We start from the raw sequence: 12,421 nt of genomic DNA, 5'->3' as shown, positions 1-12,421 counted from the left end.
TGATGTCCCAACTCTACGCCAACGCAACTACTAATGGATATTTTTGAAAAAAATCTACATTTACATGTTTCTGTGTTTTCAGAAAACACTGTAATACCTACTTCTTAGCAGCAGAGTTGACATTAAAATCATCCCAATTCATAAAAATAACATGAGAGTGGCTAAAGCACTGAAATGCTAAAGATTTGGAAGGGTGGTTGTTTTGCTCCTTTGCCATTTCGCACATTGCAGTTTTGGTCATTTTGTACCAAACACACATTAGATTTTACTCACTAGGGGGACATTTTGTACAGCTTTGACAACCGTTGAGTTTCAATATTCCACTCATAGTCAACTCTACTGTGAGGAAATATTTTTATACCACCAAGACAATAAGTGATTTTGGTTTGATCAGGGATCATAATGTTTCATATTTCGTTTGAGCCAAATGGCTGAAACAGGGATCAGAAACAAATTAAATAGAAATAGGGTGTCATTAAGAACTCAATTTAATTATATGTGAGCTTTGAGCATCTTTGTGATTGTTTATGTTAATAATGAATAAATATGTAAAGAAAAAGAAACAGATTTTATGTCGTTTAAGGTATGGATGTCCATACAAATTAGCAAACGGAAAAATGACTCAGAACCATTTAAAAGAGACTCCCAAAACAGTTTTATCTCCCATTATTCTTCCATTTATTGATTAATTTTCCTAGCTTACATTTGATGTTTTATGGAGACAGATATGGAAAATCTCATAAGAATTGGCTTCAGTCTTTGTCAGTATTAGCATAGAAAACGAGAGTGGGCATGTGCAGTGAGCCTCTGCGTCAACCTTTCAAACTCTCATGGTATTCAGTTATCACAGATATATGTTTTTTTTTTTTATGTAACTAGTAACTCGGCTTGCTTATGTGCTAGAGGTGCAAGCACAGAAAAATAACAGAAAAAGAATGCATAAAACTATTGGAAGCATAGTAAAAAACCCTAGTGGAAGTTTTTTGGATAAGAGACACCATCTTGAGGCGTCTCTTCACCACCTTCTATCTAAGCAAACTCCTCTTGCAGATTTCTGACTTAGAAACTTAAAAATAAGTCAGTAAGGTCTTAAGTGAGTGGGTTTTAAAAGCATGACTCTATAAGAAAGCGTGTATGCTTGCCCTGAGTTATAGTACTCTGTTATTCTTGGTGCAAGGTCAGATTTCACCAAACGTTTTGCTTCTGTATAAAAAGTTTTTCAAACTTTGCTGATAGTGCCACCAAGGTGAGAGAGTTCAGCTTTACTTGCAGCTTTAATTAACTCTTTCACTTTAGCATAAAGCAGATCTCTGTCTATTATGACTTTATGATTTGTTCAAGCCTTTTCAGATACAGTGACAGATCTTTTAAATAAATATTTAATACTGGCTTGTGCTGTTCTTTATTACTCATTATGCCCAATATGGCACACATATTTAGGTTTTTTATTTATTTATTGTCTCTCAATGCTTTTGCATGCACCTTTCACAACTGGCAGTGAAGTATACCAATTACTCGATTTGAACTTATTTCTTTCATTGTAGCTTTGTGCACATGGTAACTTCATAGTGGTTGCTAGCAGTGCAGTTTTATTTACAGCAAAAACAAAAGGGCCAGTCTGTTGTCTTATCATTTAAGACTAACACATGGATTCTAGTCTGTCACATTACCTTGGACAGCATTATTTTTAACCATTTGGGCAAACAGTCACTGCTCCGCTCTATGTATACTAAACAGAAAGCTTTTACCACTAACTGTGAATTTTTGTTCATGCATTCTATAAAACAGACAGCCACAAATTTGTTCCCCACACATCAAGTCATGTTTCTTCAATTTGTTTTATCGGCGTTTTAAGTGTTTTGGCCAACATGGTTTATATTGGATCATTTTTGACAGCATTTTATTTTCCTAATAGTCTATCCTTACAAAGACCAAGCTAAAAGTACTTTAATAGATGCTGAGGTATGTTTTGATGATAGATCCAACCTTTGGAGCAGAGACCCTCCTGCGCCCGCAGGCTCTATTCTCCCCTGAGGATTCTGCTTGACTGGCTGAGTAACTGCATTTGTTTGAGCTGAGCTTTCTCTCCGTTTACTCACAGCCTCCGCAGAGTTGCCTGCCAGATCTCTGTAATCCGCAAACAATTATCATATTTGCTTCGCCCGATGACTCAGGTTTTTGTTTACTGATTGAAAATTAACAATTTACACAGCTGGGTTTGTGGTGAACACCTTTCCTGTCTGACTGCGTTCCATCTGAAATCATCTGAAATCAGAACAGGAGGGCCGATTACTGTCAAGGTGAAGGCGGAAACAAAGTAAAGATAAACATATATGTTAGGATATGTCCATTTTTAAAAATTTTCCATTGCACTAACATTTAAACAGGAATATCTGAATTCAGTTATTTTCCTGTCCAATGGCAAAGTTTAGAGCATTTAATATTTCTAAGTTTTGATATTGGAAATACTATAAATCCTAAGACCCCTAAAGAGGCTCATAAACACAGCACAGCTCACAGATTTGATGTTTTTTTTTTTTTTTAAGTGGGTAGAAAAACATTTTAGGTAAGATTTTCCTTACGTCATATTGATAAGATGGCCCTTTCTACATGAACTAGTGAGCAACAATCAGTTCCTTGTGTAAACAATGTTAAATGATGCATAATCCCAAGGGTCATAAACTCCTTAACAAGGGTGTGAGAGCGCACAAAATAACTTTTTATGTCAAAGAAAGAACTTTGGCTTATTTGTAATGATAATGTTCACAACGCTTACAGACATGTTTTACAAAAAAATGCAGAAATAAGCTGCCATCTACACAGAATATATTATGTTTAGACATGTTTGTTGTCATTTCAGACATATTGTTAAGCTCCACACATAAGTAGCCTCTGTGAATTTGAAAGGACAATTTTTTTAAGCATTAGTTGCTTAAACAAAATTCAATGTTAGTCTTACCCAGTGTTACCAGGTGTACAATAATTATCGTATTTGTACGATAATTTTGCTCTCTGTACTATGTACGATCAATATTCCTAAAAAAGGCCAAATGTCCGATAATTTGACCATTCCGTGAATGTGTGGTTGTAATCAGTTGTCATCAGCCCATCGCCAAAGTCTGTCGGAGTTTTTTTGTGAACCCTGAAGGCATCTGTGTCCGGATTCGAGAACAGATGCTGGAAATTCCAGCCAATTGTGCTTTTCTAAATGTGACCTACGTGTGACGTGATGCGTTGGTCTCAGAACAACGGCCATGATTGGGTGAATAGTCCACTGCGCCCACCCATGATTGAGGAAAAGAAAAAAAAGAAAAGAAGAAGAAGCAGAGCCCGGCACTGTGGGGCTGCAGATGTTGATAAATCCATTCCGTAGTGACGCCACAAAGCTGCGAGTGCCTGTTGGACGCTATTCAACACATCAACACACTTGTTATTTTGGTTATGACAAGTGTACGATAATTTCCCTCAAAATGTGATAATTGTATGTCTCTAGTACGATAATCCTACATTTCTCACCTGATAACATTGGTCTTACCTGACCAAAGCGCATAGCTCCAGTCCCAGTTGAGTGTAGAACGTGTCACACATTTATTGTTTGTGATGATAGGATGGTATAAAGGCTTTTTCCTGCCATGCCTCTAAAACAACTAATTCACTTGTAACAAGAGTCTCTAACGGTTGTTAAAGAGTATTTTTATCCCAAGATGCCACTATTTCCTGCACCTCTCTATTAGCGAGTACTGGATATATATCTATATATATATTTGTTTTAGATCCCTTGCCATCATCCTCACAGTGTGGGGTGGCATGATAAATTTTGGTCCTCAACCAGCATTGTTTGTCACAGTTCCAGGTTTTTTAAAACTCTTTCATTATTGCTCTGACTGACTGTAGATACTGTATAGGCATCTTTAGACAAGTAGCCATTCTTTTGTAGCCATTTCCTGACTCATAAAGATTAACATACACTTGTCTCTTTTGAATGGTACGTTATTTTGGCTATCCCAATTTGAAAATTACAAATTAGAAAAATAGGCATTCAAATCATGTGATATTTATACCTCAGGGAAACAGAAAGTTTTTGAAAACTAACTAAAAGTCCATGGACATCTTGATCAGCATGTGAATTGGAAAGGCTTTAAAAATATTAACTAAATAAAAATGTTTAATTGTACCAATAAGTGTACTCTTTTCCGCCCATGGAGTAAGTGTTCTTCATTTTAGGGTTGGGTTTTTATCAGGTTTACATAATGAGGTTGTGCTATTGCAATAAAAGATCATTTTTTAATCATCTGATGATTTTTCAACACATCTTTACCAGGAGAGTTGCTACAAATGGAGATTACTGTTGATCTGCAGCTGTAACCAGTTATTAAATACACTGTCTGAAAATGCTCAAACATTATTTCTATTTGCTAAAGGCCAGAATAATGAGCATTTTATTACTTTCTTCAAAGTTAGAAGTTTATATATACTAAGATTACTATGTATTAATCTCATAAGGGAAATATGGGGTGATGACATTATGGATTTGTAAACTTCTGATTATTGTTAATTCAATACATTTAAGTTAGCATGGGCACAGCTGGGGAAGCACCTCAAACACACTGTTTCCCTGTGTCAGCCAGGAGCAGAAGCAGGCCAAACAAGAGGGTACAGCGGCCCACAACAGCACCACCTCAATACTGGCAGCTGCAGCCCACCCAGACCACACCCCGCCCAACTCTCAACCCACATCCACCACCAGCCCGGGGCAACACCCAAATGCCCAGTCCGACTAGGAACAGCAATGCCCCAGGACAAGCATCCCCATGCCCCCCGGGCCCTGATGCGGAGGTGGCAATGCCCATACCCCCTACAGCACCACGTAATGAATTGTTTATTTATAAATTTATTAATTATTTTTTCTGTTGCTTTTGTTTACAACCAGACATTCTCTCCATAGAAACAAAGTCTAATAAGTCTAGTATTTTTTCAATGCATTATATTTCCAGTTTTTCCAGTATTTTTCTTTTGCAATGCTTAAAACTGCAAGAAGGATGTTGCATCTATTTGTTTCCAAATCTACTTTTGTGATGTCACCAAGAAAGCAAAGTGAGGGCAGAACTGTATATTCAAGGCATGTGGATAGGTTTTCACATTCTTTTAGCCAGAAGCCATAGGGGGACAGTGCCAGAGAGCATATTGTAAGGTAAATTTCCCATGCAATTTGGACATGTGTTGGTAGGTGAGAAACCCATTTGAAACATCCTTTTTCCTGTATAGTGTGTTCTTTGAAGGATTTTGTATTGCACCAGCTGAAGGCATTTTGAGTCATTCTAAATTCGTATATGCAAATAACTTGTAAACAAAGCCATGCGTGTGATGATCGTTGCTCCCATGGGACAGAAATTACTATGACGGGACAGAGCACAGACCTGAAAATAGAGGGAAACTTGTTTAATGCGTCTCTTGCTTTTAGATAACTTTGGTGAAGTTTTTTTTCACTTTAACAAGGCATTAATCCGGAAACCACTCAAACCACCATTCTTTCATTTTCACACGAAACACGTTAAACACGACCGCATTCCTTTATGTCTTTTCTAGCAGTTGGGTTACATGTGCATCCCCGTGTCTTCTCAGTGCTGCAGGTCTGTTCACAGATCATTGTTTGTAATATCCATGCAGTAGCAGTGATAGCAATGCTAAAGGACTACTTTTTCCCATGATATCTACAGTGGCTTGTAAAGGTATTCATACCCCTTGAACTTTTCCACATATTGTCACATAACAACCACAAACATAACTATGTTTTATTGGAATTTTATGTGAAAGATCAACACAAAGTGGTATACAATTGTGAAGTTAACAGAAAATTATACATGATTTAAAACAATTTTTACAAATAAAAAATTTTAAAGTGTGGTGTGCAACAGTATTCAGCCCACTTTACTCTGAGTGCAACCAATTGCCTTCAGAAGTTTCCTGATGATTGCTAATGACTAAATACAGTCCACCTGTGTGTTATCTAATCTCATTACAAATACAGCTGGTCTGTGATGGCCTCAGAGGTTGGTAAAGAGAATATTAGGGAGCAAACAGCATCATGAAGTCCAAGGAACACACCAGACAGGTCAGGGATAAAGTGTGGAGAAGTTTAAAGCAGGCTTAGGCTATAAAAAGATTTCCCAAGCTTTGAACAACTCACGGAGCACTGTTCAATCTATCATCCGGAAATGGAAAGAGTATGGCACAACTGGAAACCTACCAAGACAAGGCCGTCCACCTAAACTTACAGGCCGAACACGGAGAGCACTCATCAAAGATGCAGCCAAGAGGCCCCTGGTGACTCTGGATGAACTGCAGAGATCCACAAGTCAAGTCAAATTTATTTATATAGCGCTTTTCAGCAACAAGGCACTCACAGCGCTGGGTCTGGTGAGGGAATCTGTCCACAGGACAACTGTTAGTCAAGCATTGCACAAACATGTTTTTTATGGAAGAATGGCAAGAAGAAAGCCATTGTTAAAAAAAAAAAAACATAAGAAGTCCCATTTGCAGTTTACCAGAAGCCAAGTTGGGGACACAGCAAATATGTGGAAGAAGGTGCTTTGGTCAGACAAAACCAAAATTGAACTTTTTGGCCAAAATGCGCTCTGTGTGACAGAGAACTAATACTGCACATCACTCCGAACATACCATCCCCACTGTCAAATATGGTGGTGGCAGCATCATGCTCTACAGATGCTTCTCTTCAGCAGGGACAAGGAAGGTGGTCAGAGTTGATGGGAAGATGGATGGCAGGGCAATCTTGGAAGAAAACCTGTTGGAGTCTGCAAAAGACTTGGAACTGGGGTAGAGGTTCACTTTCCAGCAGGACCACAACCCTAAACATAAAGCCAGGGCTACAATGGAACAGTTTAAAAAAACAAACATATTCAAGTGTTAGAATGGCCAGTCAAAGTCCAGAACTAAACCCAATCGAGAATCTGTGGCAAGATCTGAAAACTGCTGTTGGCACACGCTCTTCTTCTAATCTTACTGAGGTTGAGCTGTTTTGCAAAGAATGGGCAAAAATGTTAGTCACTATGCAAAGCTGGTAGAGACATACCGGAAAAGACTTGCAGCTGTAATTGTAGTAAAAGTTGGTTGCACAAAGTATGGACTCAGGGTGGCTGAATACTTTTGCACAATGCCCATTTCAGTTTTTTATTTGTATAAAAAAAGAAATCATGTATAATTTTATTTCCACTTCACAATTGAATACCACTTTGTGCTGGTCTTCCACATAAGATTCCAATAAAATATGTTTATGTTTGTGGTTGTAATGTGACAATATGTGGAAAGGTTCAAGGGGTATGAATTCTTTTACAGGCCAATGTACCTCGTTAAGTGCAAAAAGGTGTATGTTTCCTGTAATTGGGCTGAATCAAGGCCGGATTGTATGCATACCAGAAGCGGACCGAGACCACCTAAAAACGTGGGTCTCAGTCCGGTTGTTTGATCTGGACCAGGATTCGCATAAGTGTATTCACACCTACACAAATGGTCCGAGCCAAGAGAGGAAACGAACACGGATGTATTGTGACATGTGTGAATACACCCTAAAACAGGACTGCCCAGTGGGATTGTTACAAGGCACCCACTTTAAAACTTTGCAAAATGTCTCCAGTGTTGCTACACTAATGTTTAAACATGGCTGGACAAACCTTTATGTAATTGTCCTTTCTTTCAGCTTTCCTTTATTTGATGTTTGGCCTCTGAACTTACAGTATGTTCAGATGTATAGTGTATTTGTTATTCAAATAAGCTCATGCAGTAAAATACCTGCCACCTCTGACCAACTGTGAAGGGAAAAGTGTTTGGGTGTATTGGGTAACAGGTACAAGATTCTCAGCTCAGTGGACGCTGTACAGTCATAAATCTGTGTGGAACTGCTTGATATGCAGGGTTCCATATCAACAACTGGATCTGTTGCTTAGGCACAGAAATTATGTAAAAACATGCATTCAGTGTGGTCGGCTGAGCTCCCACCATCTGATGCTTGGGTGAAAAGAAAGAGATCATGGGGACAGAGACAGAAATACAGTGCAAACAAGAAGGGAATGAAAACAGATTTGTTCAACTGAGCTGAAAAGAAACAGAGAAAACCTTTACTTCCCTTTTTCACTGAAAATGTCAAATTTTATCCACACTAATGTGGCTCCTTATTAGTACACATGAAAACATGTAATATTTTTTCATTGCTTAGGATAAAAAACAGCAATAAAGAACATAGTGAATTTTTAATGATGTTTATTAAATCATGTCAACTCTTCAGAGAACTTCTTATTGGTGAAGGTATCTTATTTTTATATGGCTTAGGTCACCTTTAAGATATTATTACAGCTAGTTCAAAAGATACCGTAATGTTCACCAGAAAGAAATAAAGCTGAGTAAGAGAGTAATGGTTCATTCCGTCTAATGAAGCATCCGTTTAGACCTGACTATTCCTGAGATTTCTTTTATTTTGTTCACTATTAACACAGGCAAAAAATGTCAATCACTTAATATAGTAAATACTATAGATTAAGTTGACCAATGGGCATGTGCAAAGCACTTACTTAAGACGTGGTTTTCAATACTATGGTATAAAATAAGATATATTTATGGTACACATTGAAATTTGGAAGTATATGTTTTTGATTTTTTTCGCCACACTTACCTGGAGACCACTTGACAAATATAGGAGGACTTACATTTGAGGCTGTAGCGCTATAACTATACTTGAATGATTATTTTCATTAGTGTATGAAGTTGTAGTTTTTCACTTTTCCTATTTGCGGGCAAACAACGACTGGACAGATGTTAGAACAGCAACTCAAGGGAGAGAGTGAATCATCTGATGTTTTCCCACTTTGAAAAAAACAAGCACTGCTATATTTTCTGGCTCATTTTACAGTGGATGTAGTAATTTTTTTCACTGTCATAATGTTCGGACTTTATTTAGTATGAAAGACTTGGACTGTCATAATCAAGAATAAAGAAACATATATATAAACAGACTGAGAAATACATCACTTTTTTAATAAATAGCTTGATAAATTAATTACTCTGCAAAGATATGCAATAATTATTGAGCAATAGATGTGGCAATAATTCATATTTCTGTTTTAATCTCAAAACGCTCTAAATGGTCTTTGTTTAAATGAGATTCTTTTTATCTATCTATCTATCTATCTATCTATCTATCTATCTATCTATCTATCTATCTATCTATCTATCTATCTATCTATCTATCTATCTATCTATCTATCTATCTATCTATCTATCTATCTATCTATCTATCTATCTATCTATCTATCTATCTATCTGTCTGTCTATCTATCTATCTATCTATCTATCTATCTATCTATCTATTTATCTATCTATCTATCTATCTATCTATCTATCTATCTATCTATCTATCTATCTATCTATCTATCTATCTATCTATCTATCTATCTATCTATCTATCTATCTATCTATCTATCTATCTATCTATCTATCTATCTATCTATCTATCTATCTATCTATCTATCTATCTATCTATCTATCTATCTATCTATCTATCTATCTATCTATCTATCTATCTATCTATCTATCTATCTATCTATCTATCTATCTATCTATCTATCTATCTATCTATCTATCTATCTATCTATCTATCTATCTATCTATCTATCTATCTATCTATCTATCTATCTATCTATCTATCTATCTATCTATCTATCTATCTATCTATCTATCTATCTATCTATCCATTTTGTCCTTGTTGCATTTTGGTTGGTTTCTCAAATTACATCTAATGTGGTTTATGCAGACAAATCCAGATAATATGGATTAACCTTGAGATATATAATATATGTTGGGATGATAACTTGTAGGAAACAAATGCAACTACAACCAAATTGTAAGATTTTTATTAATTCAAGTTTCTGGAGTTTATGAAGAAATTTGTTAATATTCTAATCCGGTTCACATTCAGGCAATACAACCATAAATTTAATGTTAATTTTTCCAAATAATTTTTATTTTATTTTAGAAAAATATGTTTCTGATTATTTTTGCATATTTTTAGGTTTTAAAAAGTAAGAAAGCAGTATTGACAGTTCTTCTTGTCTTTTCAAAGTTACACTACAATTAATTGGGAAAGGCCCAGAAAAGCACCTAAAAATGGCAAAAGATTTTGCCTATTCCATACAAATTCATTTGTTGAAATTTAAAACAGCTACTATAAATCTGCACTTTTCACATATTTATTTTTCCATGCAGTATTTGGAAATGGTTCTTAGAAGAAGTTTACCTGACCAACATCAGTTGAGCTGATGTATTAAGTTGTCCTCAGAGGTTTGATGTGTTATTGTAACAATATGACTCCTATATGAGCAGAAGAAGTTATGAATTGGATGTAGATGTTAGTTTATTTTAGGTAATTTGTATTCATGTTGAAAAGCTAAACATTTCCCCATCCCATCTATTTTATCCCTGTGGATACTATAATAAAATGTAAATCATGTCATGTGGGCCTTTAGTAAGATGCAAACATATTTCCCATGATACCAGCATGTGAATAACATTTATGTTTAGTATGACACTGCAGGAAAAAGATTCATAGTTCTGTGGATAAACAGAGATTTTAAATAAACAGCTGGCAGAGATTCACGCTGTTTACCATGACTTTCATCCCACGCACTGATTCTTGGCTGAGTTTTCACCCTGAGAGATTGCAAGATTGATTACGGAGGCTTGTGTTGGTGTCTCATGTAAACACATGCTTGTCCACTTTCCTCATCATAGCCGTTTCTGCTTCCAAACCCATGAACCACTCTTTCCTGGATCGCAGTCTCTTATTTTCTGGACCAATTGCAGGGTTTTCAAGCTTTTCTGCATTGTATTGTGGCATTGAAATAAGGTGACACTGACATCCCAGTGTTTTCTGAGTTTGTCTACTAAACAGATTGTGTGAAATCAGTACCTCTTTGCTCTAGCTTGCTCCTTAAAAATACCTGTTTAATACTTGATCTGCATGTTGTTAATAGCATCTAAATGTGATGTTGAGTTTTTGTGACCTATTTTTATAGTTATTTACAAGCGTATAAACAACACATCTTTATTTAAAAGTAAGTTTAAATAATTTTGCAAAATGTATCTTGTTTTAAAGTTAGTGCCTTGCATTGCCTTATATAATTTTAAGAACAGATACATGCCTTGTTTCATCTTTCTCAGTTTTCCTCAACTATTAATAAAAAGTATTAAGGCAGCAATTTAAAGAGGACCAAAAGGCCATACTCCAATAAATAAATAAAATGGGTAAATAGTTAATTATATATGATATACCATAACAAAAACAAATAAGTAAATACAGAATAAATTAACTGGTCAGTGAACTAAAATATGTTATTGATTATCCTGGAAACAGGTATATTTTGAACCAATCATCTTGACTACGCCCATTGACTTTGATGGGTAAATTCAACAGATAAAATAATACATTAATTATCTGCTATAACATGGGACCTTCAAGTTATAATTATACACAATAATGTTTTTTAAATAATAACCATAATTTGATAGATTGCATGATAGCTGGCATTTTTCTCAAGTCCTCTTCTGATTGGTTGATTAGCCTCTAATGACGTCTCCTCCCATGAGAGCTGTCAGTTCCTGCTGTTATCTGACTCATTCAAGAAACAAAAAAACAAATTAGAAACAGCAAGACATTTTTCAGTTGCCAGTAAGCAAGAATTTATCAGCTTACAGAGATTTGGTTGCATTATGTGTTTATGTTTGCATTGTACAGTTTGGTTAATTCTTCTAATCTGGTGTTAAATCACTGAAAGATTTGTGTTTATTTTTTCTTTATGTCACACGGTTCCGTTACCAAAATGGGGAACCACCAGTAGGCCGGACTAGAAACAACATCCTTCTAGTCTCCAAGTGATCGTCAAGCTGGAACCATGGCTGCTGTGCCGAGATTTACCCTTCAGTCGAGCAAGGAAATGAGCCTGTGCAAGCAGCATACACAGAGGTTCAGGCTGGTTTCATGAGTGAGACAAGAGGTTGATTCCTGACCAAATTAGGGTACTCAATTTAGTGCTACTTCTGGTGTTGGAAACTGCTATACTGGTCCTTCTCAAAATATTAGCATATTGTGATAAAGTTAATTATTTTCCATAATGTCATGATGATAATTTAACATTAATATATTTTAGATTCATTGCACACTAACTGAAATATCTCAGTTAGTGTGCAATGAATCTAAAATATATGAATGTTAAATTTTCATCATGACATTATGGAAAATAATGAACTTTATCACAATATGCTAATATTTTGAGAAGGACCTGTAGATGGGTCTAAGAGTTTGAATTATTACTCTCTTTTTTCCTCTTCTAATTGTGTTAGCATCTTTGTTTTATCT

General features: G+C 35.9%; 1 protein-coding gene across 5 annotated transcripts in view; it reads left to right on the top strand.

Moving 5' to 3' along the window:
- Positions 1-12,148, top strand: part of LOC124882532 (proline-rich receptor-like protein kinase PERK1) — a 33,438-nt gene extending 21,290 nt beyond the window's left edge. For 3 of the 5 annotated variants that reach the window (XR_007041925.1, XM_047388967.1, XM_047388968.1), the window contains 2 exons: positions 4,625-4,867; positions 11,901-12,148. Coding sequence is in view for 2 of the 5 variants with exons in the window: in XM_047388967.1 (XP_047244923.1) it covers positions 4,625-4,867; positions 11,901-11,941 (284 nt within the window). In the remaining 3 variants the exon portion in view is untranslated. The remainder of the gene's footprint in view (positions 1-4,624; positions 4,868-11,900) is intronic. The other 2 variants (XR_007041924.1, XR_007041926.1) reach the window with 1 other exon arrangement.
- Positions 12,149-12,421: the final 273 nt, after the last annotated feature.

Source organism: Girardinichthys multiradiatus, chromosome 15 (genome assembly GCF_021462225.1).
Source record: "Girardinichthys multiradiatus isolate DD_20200921_A chromosome 15, DD_fGirMul_XY1, whole genome shotgun sequence".
Lineage (NCBI taxonomy): Eukaryota > Metazoa > Chordata > Actinopteri > Cyprinodontiformes > Goodeidae > Girardinichthys > Girardinichthys multiradiatus.
Note: the sequence above shows the minus strand (reverse complement) of the source record. Positions and strands in the feature narration are given on the sequence as shown.